Raw genomic sequence first — 21,042 nt, 5'->3', positions numbered from 1 at the left:
TCCTCATGGAAATAAGGAATACTCTTTCATGCATGCACTTTAAAACAGATGAAGTACCTCAACTGAAAAGAGTCTCTATGTTAGGCACGCACTTCAAATGAAGCACCTCAACAGAAATAGAATGAGTGAAAATGATAAAGTTTGGGAAAATACTTAAGATAATGGGCAATATGGTAACTAACGGCCGGTGTGGAAATTAAATATGGGGGTCTTGCATAAAAGTCAGATTAAGGGGATGTTTGCAGAAAAATAATGCGAGTATAATGTGCATCTTTCAAGAGAAAAAGAGGGATCATTCAAGACAAAAATTAATATTAAATGGGAAGATTGGTTGAGGAGGGTGGCTGTTGTGACAAGGCATGGAAGATTCGACCGTGATGGGAGGAGGTAGGATGATGGAGACATGAGTGCCGACGAAGCTGGCGGTGCTTGTGACGTGAACAAAGAAATCGCAGTAAGAGCGAACAAGGGAAAAGAAGTGGATGCGTCTCTCTAGTACTATGCCAAATAGTGGTGCAGAGAGAATAACACAATGCATGAGAGGATTAAGATTTGCAGTGGCTTGGGAGAGGAATGCAATTGTCTAGCGAAACCTGGCTTATATTATCCATCTCGTCACAAATCCGATCTGACTGAACAAAGGAGGCTTCCACTCGAGTGCTTAAGAATGCGGCATTTGGCCCGGACAAATTGAGTCCAAACAAGAGTTGGATGGTGATGTCTAACAGGTAGTTTCACTTTTCTAATAGTTTGACTTCCAACTAAGACTTTTAAGTGACTCTTCCTTTCCGTAGTTGTTTTGCCTCTTCTATTTCTTCCTCCCTACGGCTAGCGAGGGCAGCCCAGCTGTCTTGTTGATTTCCCATTCCATCGCATGCCGCCGCTGCAAGGTGAGGGAGCAAGATGGGGAATACGAATACGAAACTAAGGTGCAGAAATGTACTATCCCTTTGTATGTATTGGATCTGAATCAAATGACGACAACCCACTTCACCAGCCACCGTCAGAGTCACACACGCTGACCTCGCCATGGCCTTTCTCCTTCTTGGGGATCGATGTAATCGGAAAGGTCACTCTGAACTGTATTACTAGTCTTGTGGTCAGTACGGGATCAGTTACTCTAATACCATGATAAATTTAGGATTTTACTAACTCGTATGGGTGTTGCTCTTTGGCTTAAAGTAGTGGGTATGCTCCCCATTGACGCGAGTTCGAATCCCCGGGGGCTTACCCGATGTGCGTGGTTTATGTGTGATTGCGTGCATCCGTAGGGAATAGTCCGACCTAAAAATTGGGGTAGGGATACCCTATGTCATAAAAAAATTAGGATTTTACTAATTTTGATTGAATTACAATGAGCCTAATGAGTGTTTATATAGAACACTCAGAGGATAAACATAGAAAGATAAGCATTGATTGTGGAAAGAGATAAAGATAGAAGCATATTAATCTAACCTAATTACCCCATTTAGCCTAGTTGCTTAATCTAGCACCTTAATCAAATATAATATCACAAATCTAACATAGTCTAACATACCGGTGACCAAGAAAATCATAGGGTCCATCGCAAAAGGCATTTCGTAGAATGTCTGTTGTATGATAGAGCAGCCATGTAGGCTCACTTTCTAACAAATTTTGCATTTCTCATGAGGTGGCCGCTCTCTCATGCAACAAACTTTCCGCAAAATGCCTTGAAATAATTTATTTAATTTTCAAAAGCAATATTATAAGAAGAATATTATATTGAAAACAATGGAGCGGAGAAATCATTAGAAGAAAGATTTTCCAAGATGAAGGAAGAAAGAAGTGGAAGAGATGAACAGACAAGACTGTTCAAATTTATCCCTCTCTAACAAAAATAGGGAGATCATGGGTTTGGGCCTGTGGCTCAATGGTTGGGGCTTTGTTACTCAACTTTGAGGTCGTAAGTTTGATCCCAGCTTACCTAGCAAGAACGAAAGAAATGTGGAGATCCCCCTACAATTTTACCGCGTGAACCAAAAAGGGGGTTCCCTTTTCACTTTAGGCTCCGTTTATTTCGAAAAATCTCTTTTATGTTGTAAAAATGAACATAAAATAAATTTTGCATCCATTTTTACGTCGAAAGAAATGGAGTATTCTTAATGTAGGAGCATCCCCTTTACCATGTCAGCCCTCCTATTGCTCCTTGATGAAGGTTCTTTTGTTGTTACTAAATGTCGTTCATGTTGTCATTTCACATTGTACGGGGTTGCTAAGTAAAGTCATTTCCCTCTCTTTTTTATAACTTACGATGAGATTTTCATTTTCATTTGAATTTGAGTGTAGCTCTAGATCAAGAGAATTTTCTTAGAGGAAAATCCACTCACAAAGAGGAAGCTTGCAAGCAATGTTACAATGTAGAACTCGATTCATATCATTATGCGGAATGAGGGAAGCTCCAATAAAACATTATTGAAAAGGAAAAATTATTCGAAGATGAATCTGTTTCCATGCAATATTCAGGGTAAGAGATAAAAAAATAGTTTGAAATATTTCATGACCTTACTGACCGAGCAAGGAAAAAGAGGTTACCTTGTTTTTTTTTTTTTGCCCTAGAAGCAATCAGTTCGATCATAAAAGGCATTCACTCACTAACTAGACGGGTTCAGACTTTCTCCTTTTCTGCATACTCTTAATGTTCTATTCATAGTCTCTATCAGAGCCAATTTCAACCATATTCATTCCTCTAATTGTTGCATGAGACTATCTTACATAAAACCTCTGAGATTTTAGAAGAATTCATTTGGAACTGATCAAATTGAGCCAAGGTCAGCAGCTAATTACAAACTGAACTAGATGGTTAAAAAAGAATACGAGTTCATCCTAGCTTTTGCACGACCTTATGTTTAGGCATACATGAGAAGAGTTTTCATGTTGTCCCATAAGATTGTTAATATGTTCCTGAATGGCCCAGAAGATGAAACCAGTCTATCTTAAATTTGATCTGACCCAAACACAACTCTCAGAACTTCTACCTCAGTCTTTTTAGTTGAAATGAAGAAATAGTTAGTGGTAATTTAAAGGCAGAGCCATTAACAAGTTTGGCAAGTTAAGGGCTGTGACCAGTTACATCTTCATTAAAACTATTAACCTTTAAAAGGGAGTTCCACTCAAGCTTTGCCACATCAAATTGAGAAATTTAGTGAAATGTTATCTGCACTCCCTTGTTTTGATATTACCACTCTTCTCATTGGCTGTTACAATTCCAGGCAAGCTGTGATAGCCGACAATAGATGACAGGTTTTAACTTTTAAAAACAGTGCAACACTACATAAAAAAAAGGAGTGAGGTCATCTCTCCAAATTTAATGTAGTTGTAAACTTGTAATTCCTGACAATGCTGGGAGAAATATTCACCAGTTAAGAGTTTTCCATCAATAAAATGCATTAATATCCATTGTATACATACATACATACAGAAATAAGCATGGAGCAACATGAAGGCTGGATTAAGAGATGAGATGAAATTACAACAAATTATGTACAAATTAGAGGAAAATGTACAGAGGGGGAGTTTAGTTTACAGAAAGTCCCACTGCCAGTAAACCTTTTCTACGATCCCTCCGCCACTTCGAACAGCGAAATGGAGGGTATCAGAAGCAGGAGGAACACCCCACAGAAGCGGAACTGCCAGAGTCATGGTTAACTTTTCTTGCAGCCCTCCATCGCTCGCCTTCTCTGCAGCAACAACCTGGCATGGAAAGAAACAAATTGCTGAAAAAAATTCATGGCTTTTAGAGTGTTTCTTTGACTATCTGACTATATTTTTACTTTCCATCTATCCATTAAAAAAACAAGATGGTATCTATTTTCGGTGAAGATGGCATGTGTATAAATTCATGGATTATGTTCTTGTTTTGACACAACTAAGATGTAAGGAAGAACAATTTAAGATATATCTCATAAACAGCTGTAGGGAAATGCCAACTTCTTTGAGGAGCCAGAAGTAGCAGACTCCACACAAGTCTGCAGATATGCAGATTGAAATGAACTGTGAAAAACTATATAAATGCACCAACTTCTTTGAGGAGCCAGAAGTAGCGTAGCAGACTCCACACAAGTCTGACACAGGTATGCAGATTGAAATGAACTGCGTAAAACTATATAAATGCACCTCTTTTCTGACCGTGGCTGCTTTCTTTAGCAAGGTTAGGAATACCGAATGATTTTGTCTCTAGTCATAAACCATAGAAGGGAGGTTAATATTTTTCTTTATATTTAAGCTTCTTTATGTATTAAAGCATCTTCCTCTTTAGTTTTATGGGGTAAATCTGTCCCTTGCTTCAAGTTCATTTCCATTTCTGATTTATGGTGGCGATGGAGAGAGATTTGTGTTAGTGGTGAACGAAAGGATTCCCCTTGCCAGAGATGACATTCTCCTGGACTGGGGCTCTAGAAGTTAAACTTTGATGGATCGACAAGCCGGGGCCGATTGGGGTTGGTGGTCTTCTTGAGGACAAGAGGGGTGGTATCAAGTGGGTGTTCTCTAACCTTATTGGATAAGAGATTCGAATGAAGCTGGGCTAAGCGCAGTCCTCCAAGGTATAAGACTTATTGATGAGAGCACCCTGCCTTCGTTGGTGGTGGAGGGGAACTCCCTCAATGTCATTAGGTGGATGCTTGGGAGCCACCCCCACCCATAGAGATTCACGCATTTGGCGGATGAAATTCAGGATCGTGTGGGAGACATTCAGTTTCTTGAATCTTTTTAGCATGTCATAAGGTCCGCTAATAGTGAAGAAAATAGGCCAGCCCAGGTGGGGGTTGGTAGACCCGATTGGAGGTGTTCAACTTACTCCCCTGTAAGAAGGGATGGTTCTTTTCTTTTCTTTTTTCCCTTTTTTTTTTTAGGATTTCGCTTGAGAAGAGTAATTTAGAGAGTAGCTGGGTGTTAGGAGAAGATCGTTTTAGGAGAAGGAATGGTTCTTTCTTTTGCTCTTGCCTTTTTTGTACTTTTTTCTCCTCAATAATGAGAATCTCGGTCGTAGGCCTTGCCCCTTCTTTCTTTTTTAATAAAAGCATTTTTACCATTCAGAAAAAAAAAAAAAAAACACTTTATGATGTTACAGCTTTATATTTTAGCTTCCTTATCTATTAGAAGTGTTTCTTTGTTAATTTCCATATGACCTTTTATGTTACCAATATTTTGCTGGTTAATAACTTATAATAAAAATATAAATAATTAGAACTCTTCATTTTATTTTTATTTATTTATTTATTTTTAATGGTTAGAACTCATTGTTTTGTTCTCCAATGATTTGGGGATGCAGAATTACTAGTCCATATAGTTGATGAGAATAGTCAACTATATCAAGGAATATACCACAGAAATGGTCGCATCAATCTCAACATACAGGTATGGAAATAGTTCATACCTGCATCATACTTGAAACACGCATACAAACTCCTTTCTTTCTGGAACATAGATATAATTCGTACTTTTAAGCGGCTAAAAGCAATGTTAAACAAGTGTCTAATACTTACAATGGCTGTGCACAGATCAAAACAGTGTAACCTTGCAACATAGCATAATGGTACAACTTTATATCAATCATTTTCTATTAAGCTAAGACAAGGTAGTATATCATATAACAGTGCGACGTCCATTATAGCATTAGAATTGAAGAAAATAATCACAGTACCCCTTAATGTAAAGTTATATAAATTTTATATTAGAATAACTCTGTACAGTATCATTAATTATAAGAAACAGGGAAAATGAAGTACACTGTACTGTTCAGACATAAAACAACCACATTGGTAAGCAAATTTTTTTTTAAAATAGAGGTATGCGATACTTGGGTTTTGCTGATGTGTGCAGGTATCATCAGGCAACTAATGCAAAAGGCAATATCGCAATGGACTATGATCCCAATGCCGCAGAAACCTATCGTGAAGCAAAAATCACAGTAATTTAAAATGATAACCTATTTTCAATGAGTTGGAACTTTCCATCAGTGGCTGGAATTCGAAAATGACCCCAACAATAAGCTATTTCAAGCAACGCATTTTTCCATTGTAGACCTAATATGCGCAAATAACTTCTCTAGAAGACCTGATGTAAAGGTCCTACAATATTTTATCAAATATTTAATGAATGAAAAACAAAAAATCAGGCTGTACAATATTCTATAGCCATCACATTGGAAACAATTGAAGTGATTCTACAATGTGGTAATCTAAATTGTTAACATGCAATGATATACCTCTCCACCATGCTCTATGACTGTGTCTTCGACGACATCACTTAGCATCTCGATGGAACGGCAAAACCCGAAGATGCACAATCTTCTACCCATATCAAGTCCCTGAGAATAAATTTTCTTAGTCATGCCGCCAAAATGTCTACAAAGTCTAGAAATGTCTCCACACAAGAAAGAATTTCTTACGTTTGTTGCTGCAATATCAAAGAGTGCACCTAGACAAAGACCCTGATCTGGATCCATGTAATCTCTCTCCTGAAAACGCTGGACTCTTTGAGATGCCTTTCCTTTTCCTTGCTTCTTGTATACATAGAGCATGTATTATTGAAAAGCACCATCATCATTAATTTATAAATCCAGCAACCAAAACAATAATCAAATAAAAACTAGAACGTACCAAGTAATGCATAAGATAATCTGCTCTAGTACCAAATTGATACGAAAAAATTCAGGAAAAAGAACTATAATTGAACTTTGAACAATCTTAAGATTTTTCAAAAGGTGATATTTTCAAAGTGAGCATAGATCTCGTCTTATTTGAAATCATTATACTTAACCGATTTGGTAGCATCACACTGTATGAGGTTTGTTAAATCAGTCCACAGGAAGACTCTCAGGCATCATACTGAAGAAGAAACCATCTAATTCCCATACCATAAACTACTATATTTTCCAGCAAAAGGAGTCTGTAACTCTGTATACCTCTACAAATCAAACTTCAATCCATAAAGTAATTAAAACCCTTGGTTTTGTTACCCTAAGAGATTTGACCGAACTAACAACCCATCTTGATATACATCAAATGCAAACCAAAGTCCCCAAAATGTAGGGCTTTTAAGACTTTTAAAAAATTATACACCAACAACAGACAAAGTCGCGTTGAATCACTCAGCATTAAAAATGACCTATCAAAATTGAATTTTAGGACTCTCTCTCTCTCTCTCTCTCTCTCTATATATATATATATATATATATATATATATATATATATATATATATATATGAGAAAACTGTTGGTGAGCTTAAGCGCACCATTTTTTTGGTGCGCTTAAGTTGTTAAAACGCCTCCCATTGGTGTGCTTAGGCGGGACCCAGCGGGACCCAAACATTTAAACGAATGGGAGGCGTTATAACAACTTAAGCGCACCAAAAAAATGGTGAGCTTAAGCGCACCAACAGTTTTCTCTCTCTCTCTCTCTCTCTCTCTCTCTCTATATATATATATATATATATATATATATACCAAAAAACACAGTAAATATAAGCTATAAAGTCATGGTTTTCTATTACTTTAACCCCTCTGCAACAATTCAAATGATAGGTGCCTCTTCCTTTGACTTCAGTAAAATTTAATAAACATCCTAAAATATGCCTAGATAAGACTTGTGATAGAATCCTTAAACTAAAACAACCAAGACAAATATGTAGGCTCGATTTTCTTCTTTCATTTGAATGTTGCACATGAAGTATGACAATCTTTCATAAAAAAAGACTACAATATGTTGCAAGTAACAATAAAACTATCACATTTTGCAAGAACTGGTTTGAGAATTGCATTAAAATATTTGCATTAATGTTAGTCGTCGAGGAAGATAAAATGAAATGACCACAAACTAACAACAGAGTTAAGTATTGAGCAGAAAATTGTTCGTTGGAAGAAATGATCTTAAACCAGTGCTTTAAATTAGAAGAAAAGCCTTACATCTGAAGTAGGAATTCGGCGAGGGACCAAGGAGCCTCCTATCTGAAGGAGCCCATCCGCAGTAAAAATTGTAACTCTGTCCCCAGGCACCCACTGGATAGCTACATCAACGGTATCTTATAAGTCTCCTTGAGTTGGAAAGAAAGGCTTGAACTAATTACAATGATGATGATGAGAATGTGCAAAAGAATATTTCATCATTTTTTCAGATTTAGAGAACATTCAATAAAATTAATCCTATTAGTAAAGATACTACATACATACAGGGTAAAGCGCCTCCACTTTGAGATGTGGCACATATTCAGGCAAGTGGGACCCCGACAATGAGTTGGTACCAACATGAATTGTTCAGCTAAAAATTACACAAATGGGAAGACACTAGCCACTAAATTGATGGCCTATAAATGACTGGTCGAAATGCAGAAAATGCCAACAGTTCACATTCCATGGCATGATGGTCTAGCATTGTATCAGTGCAATCAAATTGATGGCCTATAAATGATGGCTCAAAATGGAGAAAATGCCAACAGTTCACATTCCATGGCATGATGGTCATAAATTTTTTGGACTAAGTTCCAACAATCAATGGTGGATGCTGTTGGAATTATTTGCAGGACTTTCTCGTATCTAGCTTGGTAGACTTCCCCTCATTAAGGGTGTTTTGATCATTTGATATATCAGTGTATATAAGTCATTGTTATACTCAAATCACAATCAAGAATAGAAAAGAAATTTCTCCACACATGATTCTTCTCGTCTTCTCATCTCTTCTCAAATAAAATGCAATAAAATCTTATGATTATAAGAATTTTTTACATGGTATCAAAGCATCTGATCAAGATCACATAACAAAGGACGAGATTTGATCTCTTGAAACTCTAGAATCTCTTCTTCTTACGTAACCTTCAATCCTTCCAATACTCTCTATTCTGCGTTTCCAATCCTTTTCATTTAACCTATGTTATATCTCTCTCTTCCTAAACTACTTCGGTTTTCTGATTTCATCTTGTTCATTTTTCCCCTTTTTGGTTGACAATCCTTATTTTTCTTTGTTAACATGCACCTCATTTAATTTGAGTCTCACGCTAGCATTTAACTTGGGGAAAATGAACTGCTTACATGCCAACTTCTTGGTGTCAGTATGATGCTGTTAAAGTATAAAAGATTAAACAACGCCATCTCCAACGGCTTAAGCTTTTGGAGTAATTGGTTGTTTCACATGGTATCACAGCAAAGGTCCTTGGTTCAAAACTCCTTGATGTTAAAAAAATTCGCATGTAATGGCCAACTCAAAAGAGGGGCCACATGTGCCACTTGTAGGCCAACCCTAAAAAGAGGGGCCACATGTGTGGGGGAGTGTTAAAGGATAAAAGATTAAATAACGCCATCTCCAATGGCTTAAGCTTCTAGAGTAACTGGTTGTTTCACAGAATTGAATCAAATGAGCGCACCTACACCCCAGCTCTTACAGACTTCGACATTTGAAGCAAATCTTCACCTACTGTCTTGAGGTCCTGAATAGGTCATCCGGTATTCGATTGCTCGAATGTGGTACTGTCATGCAAACAACTGTGTTTTGATTCACAGGTGTTCACTGCAGAGGCAGCTATTGTGTTATAATCTAGGAAGCACGGGTACTCTCCCGGGGCTTCCGTACCTGTACCCGACACGTATTGGGTGCGGGTACGCCCTGGGTACGTCCTGGGTACGTACCCATATTTAGAAAGGAAAAAAAACCCAATTTTGGTTGTTGGGTGCGTGTCGGGTGTGCACCCACACGTACCCGACACATCCTGCTTCTCTCATCTGGTGTAAATCCTTCCTGCTTCTTCTCTCTCATCTCCTGTACTTAGTATTTACATGTAAACCATTTAAGTATGTACTTAAGATTTACATGTAAATAACAGAATACGCCCCATTTGGATTTATTAAAAATAGTTTCAAGACCCAAATCTAAAAGGAGAAAAAGTCAACTCTCCTGTTCTAGTACAAAATTCGAAGAAAGAGGGTCGGGTCAAAATTTTAACTTTCGTAACTTCCAAACGGTGGGGTATTTTTCAAATAAAATTCATAAAATCTATCACGTCTAAACATTATTAAATCCCAAAAGCTCGGTATAAAAACTCTCATAATTTGGTCTCTAAAAATTATTCATCTGGTCAACACATTGGTCAACACTGGCGACAGACTTTTTTTCTAATAAATGATGTATTGATTCCTCATGTTATGAAATATGGAACTTAATCACTTATGAAATGAAGAGTAATATTAGAATTTTCCATTTTGGTGATCTTATTATTATTTGATTGCTCTCCAATTATTATTTTTAATTTTTATAAATATATAATAAAATATTAAAATATATTATTATATTCAGTGTACCCGAATATACCCACACCCGGTTTTTTTTGGAAAATTACGTACCCATGTCGTGTCATACCCGTACCCATGCTTCATAGGTTATAATGCTTGGTTGAGAGGGGACTGGTCTATGCATCTACAGACTCGATGGCTGTGTTGTATTGACCCTGATGTGATTTAATTTTAGTTAACTTGCTTCATTTTATGCATCCTTTTATTTTAGTCAAACCATTATTTATTATGTCTTTATGCTTTATTGGGCCTAGATGTGGGGGGATGTCCAGATACCCACCTCTCATAGCTCATCTCCCATGGCCCGCAAATTAATTCCCAAACCCTATCCCCTAAACCTATTTAACCTCCTCTAGTTCTCCCCAAGGTTGCCAGAGCGGGAAACAAAGGCTCTTAGGAAGGTGGGAAGTGGGAAGCGGGAAGCATGAAGGGTCGGAGAATTTTTTAATAGTTAAATGTTTAAAAAAATATTAAAAAAATAAAAAATTACTAAAAAATATAAGAAATAATTATATGAACCAAATATTAAAAAAAAAAACACTTTATTAAAAGATCCAACATTTACTTAAAGGAAAATCACTATCAGCTGAAATGCCTATGTTGACCCATCTGTTGACTAGTGCCTGATAAGATGAAAAAAATTTAGAAACCAAATTATGAGATTTTTTACCGGACTTTTGAGATTTAATAATGGTTGGACATGATAGAATTTATAAATGTTTCAAATTGGAAAAATACCCCATCGTTTGGAAGGTAAGATTTTGACCCGACCCGTTTTTTTGAATTTTGTACTAGAACTGGAAAGTTGACTTTTTATCCTTTTAGATTTGGGTCTTGAAACTATTTTTAATAGCTTCAAATGGGGGGTATTCCCTTGTTTACACGCAATAAATCTTAAGTAAATGGACAATAAAAATAGTAATTACTTCCCATAGAGTGGGAATCGCATTTCCCACGTTTCCGAAACGGGATTCCCAAAAATTGGGGAATCGAGAAGATTCCTATTTCCGAATCGCGATTCCCCATGCTGAGTAGCGATCCTTCATTCTTGCTTCTCCCAACAATAAAACACATTTTTTGAAGAGGAAAACCCCATGAAGTGGAGCAGAGCCCCCCTTCCTCTCCTCCTTGTTGGATTCCACACGACCAGAGGGTGGTGATCATGGACGGCACCTCCCCATCCCCTCTCTCTCTCTCTCTCTCTCTCTCTCTCTCTCTCTCTCTCTCCTATTCTTCTTCTACATCTCCTTTCCCCTTCTCTTCCTCTTGCCTTTCTTTTCTTCTCCTCTCACTCACCAGTCCCTCATTCTTTTTCTTTGTGTTTTTCTTATTGTTTCTACCGCATCATCCCATCCCCTTTTCTCAGAACCCCAACCTTCACCTAACTACGCCACCCTCCTTTGAATCCAACCCCACCCCCAAAAAAATAATAATAATAGTAAACTTTATCTACATTGGAACCCCCAAACCAATCCGGGGTGTGTGTGTGAGACGAGAAATTATATGGTATCTATATGAGACGAGATATTATATGGTGCACATACGTGAAGTCCAGTGTAGGCGGTACGACATAAGTACCCCTGATATTTGATCCAACAGCAGCCTCTTAAAAAGTGAGCTGCTGTTGGATCAAATATCAATGGCGGTACCGCCTACACTGGTATTGATTAAATATCAACGGTTTTTGTGGGCTGTTTTGTATTGATTATTTTTGCATTTTCTTTGTACCTTCTGGGCGGACTTCCTCAGTCTTCCCCTTTCCTTTAATGAAATCTGTTACCACTCAAAAAAATATATATATCAAGGGCGGTACCGCCTATATGGACTTCACTGCTGTGCGCCATATAAAATCTCATATGACTATATGAGACATTTTAGACTAGATGATCTGGATATTTTGCATACGATCTGTACTGATTTTTTACGACTTTGGTTATTATGGTTGTGTTTGTATAGCACTTTGGATAGATTAATTCCTGATTGATGTTCAAAATAAAAGGCTACAATTTTCAACAATTCTTCTAGTTGTGATTTGCTATCAAATCAAACAATTGTAGAAAAAGAAAGATCATAGCAGGCCTGTCAGCTCCCAGATACGATTAAAAGATAGATTCAATAATAGTTTATCCTGTGATGGTAACACTGACACATGTTTTCCTCAGATGAATGTCTCCCCCCCCCCCCCCCCCCCCCCCCCCTAAAACACCACACACAAGAAGAAGAAGAAGAAGAAGCCACCACCAAATTCAATGTCCATTGAGGCAAAACAAATAGAAAACCAACTCCCTTACCAAAAAAATTCAACACAGATCTCTAGAACACCACGGGTTTTAACAAAAATTCAACAAAGAACTCTAAAACCACTGGTTTTAACAAACACTGATCTTTTGTGAGTTTCAGACAAGTAGTCGCTACAAATCTGATCGCATGTACCAAAAATCCTTCAAATGCTGATATAAAACCCTTCTTTTCTATAATAGATCCATTGATATAATCACGAACATGGTCACATCGATAATATAACATAATAGAGAGAAAATTGCGGAAAAATTGAGAACATAATTCTCAATTGCAAACCTAATCTGTACTTGTATTCATTCTTTCAACTGATCATGTTTGCACGCTAAAGATTAGAAAAGCAGGATAACCTAGACTGAGGTTATGGTAACATGATAAACCAGATTATTAGAGAGTTTTGATTTTCATGTGTATAACTTCTGTCACCAAGTTTGGGTTTACGGTATTGAGAGAAATTAATAATCAGCCCCTATCAAAAATCTATACAGATCTAAGTACCCTCAAGAATATGTAGAAACAAAGAAAGTACAACACTAAAGGACAAAATAACCTCCTCAGAGTGAAAACTATATACACCATTCTGATCGAGAATCTATAAGAGGAAGGCTGTCAAATAAGCCAAGCAAGCCGGACAGCGCCCCTATCGGTTGAGTCGTTCCGTTCGGTCCCTCGCCCTCACTCTAACACCTTGAGTATCATACATGTATCTAAAATGTCATTTTCCTCTGTATCCAGTCCCGGATTTGAGAGCACCCACAAAGACACACAAAAATTGAGCTTCTATCAAGAAAATAACAACCCCTCCTTCCTAATTTAGGTTGATCCACTATTGAATCCTTAAAACAGCAAGATCATTCGTCACTTGGGCCTACAAACAACATTTCAGCCCGATATAAGAATAAATCACCTCCTCTCCGTGTACTTCACCGCAGTGACAGACCTATAAATCCTTTCTGACATAGCTCCCGCCTGAACCCACATAAAAAATAGGATGAAATATTACATAGCGAAACACAATATGTGAAAACCATAGTTACCAAGTTGGGAAACAAATTCAGGAAGCAAAACGTGAAAGGAAAGTGGGAAGCGGGAGGGAAAAAAAAAGGGAAAACAAGAAATGGAGAAGCAATAGAAAATTATATGAGAGACGCGTTGACAAATGCCTAAGAAACGCATTAGAAACGTTATAGAAAACGATAGAAAGATGTCAGGGGAAAAACAGATGAAATACAAGGGAAACACGAGAGAAATATGTGAGAGGAGTGCACCTAACTTTTTTCTTCCATAACATATTTTTTTACTCGTTTCTATTTTTATACTATATACCATTTTTTTCCTTTTTAATATGTATTCCACAATTTATTTGGTATTATTTCTACAAAATGTTTTTCGTATGTTTCACAAATGGTTTTCACATGTTTTACATGCATTTTCTATGTGTTTCACGTACATTTTTCATGTATTTCACATAGGTTTTTCATGTGTTTCACACATGTTTCACATAAGTTTCCCATATATTTCCCAGACATTTCAGAAATGTTTCCCCAATTTTTTCCATGTTTTATAAACGTTCCCGAAACGCGTTTCCCACCTCCCCAAGGAGTTTCTGGCAACTATGGTGAAAATGTCATATAATTTTAACCTTGTATCATCCAATTGGTGGACCCTCTCATCAATCTGAATCACCTAATCCATAGGCCATCTCTTGGTGTGCAATAACCATCCGGCGAATTGGATTTTCAATTGAAACAAAAATAACAGAGTGTTACTATCAAGAAAAACGCAACTCATTAAATGTTTCAGATCATGAAATGCAATTTCCAATAGACAACAAATCCAAAACTTTGAAACTGGACTAGACTGTTCAGAAGAATAATAAGCCCAATCAATTGGATGGCATTTACATGGCGCCGGGGGGAAAGTGCAGAATTCACATGATGAACACACAACATTATGCCACATTTCCTCTTCAAATAAATTGTAAGTCTGAAATGTTGCCCTCAAGAAAAATACATATTCTAAGGGTGATAAATTCACCCCCTACTTTTCAAAATGGACGGCACAAACCACACCATCGGATGATCCAAACCGTCCATTTGATGGGCCACAAAGTAAATAGCTTGCACCCCAAAAATCATTTCCATTGGATGATCCCAACCATCCGATCTATAGAAGTTTCCATAATGTGAATCCCTCTTTAGATCGGAGGGTTAGAATCATCCAATGGTAATGATTTTAGGGCACAACCTATTTACATTATGGCCCATCAAATGGACGGTTTCGATCATCCTATGGTATGGGGCTGTGCAATCCATTTTGAAAAATAGTGGGTGAATTCATCATAGAAGGGTGTGAATTTATCACTGCCCATTCTAAAATAACAAACATTTGATATTCTCACATGCATACTCTACAACTTGGTTTACTTCTTCCCTCACAAATCTGCACAAAATCATCAAAAATTAAAATTCCTTAGAATTTGAATTCAAAGATGTTACAAAATCGTAAATTGGATTTGATAGCAATAATAGGCCGCGGAGAAGAAGAAGCGCGCGGTGAAAGAGATAGTTCAGAGTCGTAAATTGGATTTGATAGCAATAATAGAGTCGAAAAGTAGGAGGATTTCGAAGAACTTCATCAATAAATTATGCAGGAGATATAATCGAGCATGGGTCGCAAAAGAAGCTCAAGGAAATGCGGGTGGGATCCTACTAATTTGGAAAAGCAATCTGATGCAGGTGGCGGAGGTAAGTATTGAACAATTTTCAATATCTATTGTGTTTACCTATCCTGGATGGACGAAAAGAGGGATGATAACTTCAGTGTATGGACCGGCTAAGGCAAGAGAGAGAAGAGCTCTGTGGGAGGAATTAAGGGAGATCAGAAATAAATGGCTTGGACCGTGGATTGTGGGAGGGGACTTCAACACAATAAGGTTCCCAAGGGATAAGAATAGGCCGGGGAGAATAACAACTAGCATGAGGAACCTTTCCAGTTTTATTCTCGATAATCAGCTTACTGATCTTCCTTTGGAGGGTGCGCGGTATACGTGGACAAACAAGAGGGACTCACTGATTTTGAGCAGAATTGACAGAATCCTCATTTCTAAGGAGTGGGATGAGGCTTTTCCTTGTATACTCCAAAGAGCTTTACCTAGAACAACGTCGGATCACAATCCTATACTATTGGAAATTTCTGACTATTACGGAGGGTCAAAACCTTTTCGCTTTGATTTATCACTATGTCAATCTCAGGATTTTGAGGAGAAAATTGCAGCGTGGTGGTCGGAATTACGGGTGGAGGGCTGGCAAGGTTTTATTCTCTGTAAAAAACTAAAGTTGCTTAAATTAAAGATCCGGGACTGGGTAAAGGATGAAGCGGTTTCTAAAAGGTTCAAAAAGGAAGAGGTATGCACTTGCATTCAAATTCTAGATAGAAAAGAAGAATCTGTTGCTCTGGATGTGTATGAGAAAATGGAGAGATTGGCTCTCGTGGAGGAACATGAGGAGATATTAAGAAGGAAAGAATTTCAGTGGCGTCAAAAATCGAGAGCTCTGTGGCTTAAGGAAGGAGACAATAATTCAAAATTCTTTCACAGGATGGCAAATGCGAGGCGGAGAATCAATTCAATTAATTGTATCAAGGAGGGGGAGGCTTTGGTGGAGGATAAAGAGCAAATCAAGAATATCTTAACAGGGTTTTTCTCGAAGTTATATCGTAAGGAACATCCGGAACATCCGTGGAGGCCTAAACTGGCGGGGCTGCATTTCCGATCTTTATCCCAAGTGCAATTTGAGGTATTAGAAAGATCATTCACGGAGGAAGAGGTGAAAGGTGCTATATTTTCAATGAATAAAGACAAAGCGCCAGGACCTGACGGTTTTCCTATGGGTTTTTATCAAGCTTATTGGGGGATTATCAAGACAGATGTTATGGCCTTTGTTCATGAGCTCCACGAGCGGGGAATTCTGAATAAGGAGGCAAATACTACCTTCATCACACTGATACCGAAAAGGATGGGGTTATTGGGATGAAAGATTTCAGACCAATAAGCTTAATTCACAGTGTTTCCAAAATTATCTCAAAGATCTTGGCCTGGAGGTTGAAAGTTGTAATGGGGGATGTTATATCACAATTCCAAGGTGCGTTCGTTGATAAAAGACAGATTCTGGACGGAGTATTGATAGCGAATGAAGTCCTTGATTCTATTAGGGGGGGGGGGGGGGGCAAAAGGGATTGATTTTAAAGATCGATATTGAGAAAGCATATGACCATGTGGACTGGTCGGTTTTGGAGTTTATACAGGAAAAAATGGGCTTTGGATTAAAGTGGCGACAGTGGATGAAAGCTTGTTACAGTTCTGCTTCTTTCTCTATTCTCATTAATGGGTCAGCTGAAGGTTTTTCCAAGAGCGAAAGAGGGTTGAGACAAGGGGACCCTCTCTCACCGTATTTGTTTATTATGGTGGTGGAGGCTCTAAGTCTCTTGATAACTAAGGCTGAAGCAATGGGATATTTTAAAGGATTATCTCCAGGTAGATTATCGCAATCTGTTAGTCATTTGCAATTTGCAGATGATACGCTGATATTCCTTGAGGACCGGAAAGAATATGTCGATAATATCAAAAAGATATTCAGCTGGTTCGAAATTGCTTCCGGCTTAAAAATCAATCTCTCAAAGAGTGTCTTGGCAGGTATAAATGTTGATCAGAGCAAGATTTGTTATTATGCTGAATCGATTGGCTGTAATGAAGGTAAGTTGCCAATATCTTATCTTGGTCTTCCATTAGGCTATGGAATTCCTTCTCAGTCTCAGTGGGACCCGGTGATAGAGAGAATCGAAAGAAAGCTATCAACATGGAAGAAAAATTATATCTCTTTTGGGGGGAGAATTACTCTAATCAAGGCGGCTCTTGCAAATATGCCGGTGTACTTCATGTCGTTGTACAAAGTGCTGGCTAAAGTTGCACAAAGAATTGAAAAGTGGCAGAGGGATTTCCTTTGGGAAGGGGAGGGAAAAGATTCTAAGTTGAAACATCTTCTCAATTGGAAAAAGGTCACCAAATTAAAGAAGCGTGGAGGATTAGGAATTGGTAAGATCATATTGCGGAATAAATCTTTGCTAGGGAAATGGTTATGGAGATATGGTGAGGAAAAGAATTCTCTTTGACATGAGGTTATCGGGAGCAAATATGGTCGTGAATGGGGTCATTGGAATGCTAAATCTCCTACTAGTGGAAAAGGATCTAGAGCGTGGAAATCGATTTGCTCAACTCGATTGAATTTTGATCCTTTTGTCCGATTTAAAGTTGGAAAGGGGACTGATGTGCGCTTTTGGAAAGATTTGTGGGTGGGTGACACACAACTGTGCTTCTCTTATCCGGAGTTATTCCGAATCGCTTCAAACATCGATGCAAAGATTTCAGATTACTTGGTGAGGGGCGCTGAAGTTGGGAATGGTTTCTGGGATATTTGAATGCGGAGGGATTTGAAAGATGAAGAAGCGGATAGTCTGGCGGCACTTCTAAGTGTGTTACAATCGTGCTACTGTTCTCCTTTTCAAGATGACGAGAGAATTTGGACACTTGAATCTGAAGGAGCTTTTTCAGTTAAATCGTTCTTTGCTGTTATGAACGAGGGGAATATGAGTGTCTCTCGTCGAGCTAAAATTTGGACATCTACTATTCCACCGAGGATAGTAGCATTTGCATGGACAGTGGCGCACAGATGTATAAATACTCAAGACCGATTGAAGAGGAGGAGCTTTCAAATACCAAGTAGGTGCATTCTCTGTTTGAAGGAGGAGGAATCACTTGATCACTTGCTTCTTCATTGACCATTCTCTTATCAGGTATGGCATAATGCAATGAGAACTTTTGGTGTGGCATGGGTCTGCCCTAAAAAGATAAATAGGATTTTAGTAAATTGGTATGGTGGCTGCTTTGGGGAAACTGGGCAAGCATTATGGAATGCGCTTCCATATGCTATCGTTTGGAGCATTTGGAAGGAAAGAAACAGTCACATATTCGAGGAAAAAGCTCTGTCGGTGGAGAGAGTCACTTTATCAATGAAAATCGAATTAATTCCATGGGTGAGAAACAAAAAGGGTCTGACTTACGGAACTGGTGAAATTTTACGCAATTGGAGCGCTGTAATTTGGGAAAGAAAGATAAAGCCAAAAGTCACACCAAAATGGATAACACCGCCTGTGGGATGGATGAAGATGAATTTTGATGGAAGTTCCTTTGGGAATCCTAGGAGAGCTGCCATTGGAGGGGTGATTAGAGATTCTAGAGGGCAAATTAGGATGACCTTCTCAGGTCCGGCTGGTATATGCGATGCAAATGAAGCGGAAGCGAGGGCTCTTTGCTTCGGCCTTCGGTGGTATTCAGGAAACAATTTGGGTCCATTAATAATTGAGGGCGATTCTACGAATGTGGTTGCATGGGCAAAGAATGTATCTCCGGGACCATGGGAACTTCACAGAATTATTGCAGAAATTAGGGACCGGATTCGTATGATTTGCCCCCAAATTTCCCATCGAAGGAGGTCGGCAAATAACCTAGCTGATCAATTGGCAAAAGAGGGGGCATTCTTGGAATCGACCGCTATAATCATACCCGACTTTCATTTGGAGGATGTTAATGGGTAGTTTTGGATGTATTATTTTTGTTGTTCTATGCTTCTGATGTAATACTTGATGGTGACAACTTGTCCCTGGCTTGTAATTTTCATCATTAGTAATATATGGTCATCTTTAAAAAGAAAAAAGAAAAAAAGATGATACAGAATCTTAACCTAATCCAATCGCCAATTCCTCACAAATTTGAAATATATATATATAGAGCTTGCAGTTCCTGCGGGTGCCCTCAGCTAAGCTTAGCTGCGGTGGCTCTTTAAAAACATAGGGGCCCCACATTGTTAGGATGATCTGAAGCATTCATTTGAAAGGCCACATCATAGATAGGGTGTGTACAAAAAATCAGCTCCATTGGATCATCCTAACCCCTCCAAAAGTGGGGGCAAAAATGGGCAGATTTGTGGACAAAATGTGTCTATCCATTTTTGCCCCCACTTTTGGAGGGGTTAGGATGATCCAATGGAGCTGATTTTTTGTACACACCATATCTATGATGTGTCCTTTCAAATGAATGCTTCGGATCATCCTAACAATGTGGGGCCCCTATGTTTTTAAAGAGCCACCTCATATAAGCTATATGAGGGCACCCTTAGGAACCCTTTTCTCATATATATATATATATATATATATATATATATATATATATATATATATATATATATATATATAGAGAGAGAGAGAGAGAGAGAGAGAGAGAAATCAGTACAAACTGAAGTAGAGATAACAAAAAACCCTAAATAGGGAAGAGAAACAAAGAAATTAAAAGAAAAAGGAGAAACGAAATTGAGAAAGTAAGAAATGGAATGAAGAAATTTATTGATGATTAAATGCACTTACCACCACTAGGTTGGGAATTTGATGAGTAATCCCACGGAAAGAATCCGAATGGATCTTCGCCGGAAAAATCGCTTCCGTCGGAATCTTTGGCGCTGGTGCGGACAAGACGAGAAAAAGGGCGAGGAGAAGAAAAGGAAAGATTAGGGTTTCGTTTAGAGCGAGAAGAAGAAGAGGAGGATGTTGTGAAAGATGGGAAGGAAGGGTAATAACATAGAGAAGCTACTGTAGATTCCGCCATTAGAGAGAGAGAGAGAGAGAATTAGAAGAGAGAGAGAGAGAGAGAGAATTAGAAGAGAGAGAGAGAGAGAATATTTGGGGACTTTAATTTTGGAGCTAAAAAAAATGAAATGGTTAGGGGAGAAAGGGCTTGGTTCGGTGACAACGTGGCAGGCGATTTGGTCGTCTTGTCCTAAAATAGGACTTAGACTTATTTTAAATCGTTCAATGCAAAGACTTTTATATTTAGGGAGACGATTTTTTCACCCCTCTGTAGGATAATACACCCACTTGTAAGGCAGGCTTTCTATTCACTTGTTTTCCGGGGAAAGGAAAAGAAAAGGTTTCCTGAAAATCTGACGTGGCATTAGGAAAAGAAATCCAGATAAACTGTGTAGGAAAAGATTTTCCGCGCCTATTCACGTGCGCAGGAACTGTGCAGGAAAAGGTTTCCTGAGAAACTGCTTGCCCACTCTATTTCACTAGTTTTTTCGGGAAAGCAAATCTGACCAAAATAGTGGGATTTGATGCCCCACACTTGTGAGAAAAGAGATATTTCCACATTATTTTTAGCAATTTCCATGTCATTATTTGATATTTTCTACCTAAGCTTGTTACTTTCTCAGGAAAGCAAGTGAACACCAGAATTCTGTCTTGTCAAAGTCTTGTCAAGGAAAATAGAGGCTGTTTTTCAGAGATTTGCTTTCCCAGGAATGCAAGTGAACAGAGCCTTAAGGAAGATGATTTTTTCGCC

General features: G+C 38.2%; 1 protein-coding gene across 3 annotated transcripts; it reads right to left on the bottom strand.

The window, feature by feature from the left end:
• Positions 1-3,387: 3,387 nt before the first annotated feature.
• Positions 3,388-20,474, bottom strand: LOC143859323 (D-tagatose-1,6-bisphosphate aldolase subunit). Of its 3 annotated transcripts, none has more exons than XM_077370049.1 (6): positions 20,381-20,474; positions 20,073-20,345; positions 7,926-8,026; positions 6,410-6,523; positions 6,227-6,328; positions 3,388-3,711 (listed from the first exon to the last, which is right to left on the bottom strand). In XM_077370049.1, the coding sequence occupies exons 2-6, from the start codon at positions 20,308-20,310 to the stop codon at positions 3,541-3,543; spliced, it is 726 nt and encodes a 241-aa protein (XP_077226164.1). In that variant the 5' UTR covers positions 20,311-20,345; positions 20,381-20,474; the 3' UTR covers positions 3,388-3,540. The 3 variants fall into 3 exon arrangements, with proteins under 3 accessions (XP_077226164.1, XP_077226165.1, XP_077226163.1); XM_077370050.1 differs by having other exon boundaries at positions 6,410-6,520; XM_077370048.1 differs by having other exon boundaries at positions 6,227-6,523.
• Positions 20,475-21,042: the final 568 nt, after the last annotated feature.

This window comes from Tasmannia lanceolata, unplaced genomic scaffold (assembly GCF_043159265.1).
Source record: "Tasmannia lanceolata isolate RefF3 unplaced genomic scaffold, GAP_Taslan_0.1 ptg000029l, whole genome shotgun sequence".
NCBI lineage: Eukaryota > Viridiplantae > Streptophyta > Magnoliopsida > Canellales > Winteraceae > Tasmannia > Tasmannia lanceolata.
The sequence above is the reverse complement of the archived record's forward strand: the minus strand, read 5'-3'. Positions and strand labels throughout refer to the sequence as shown.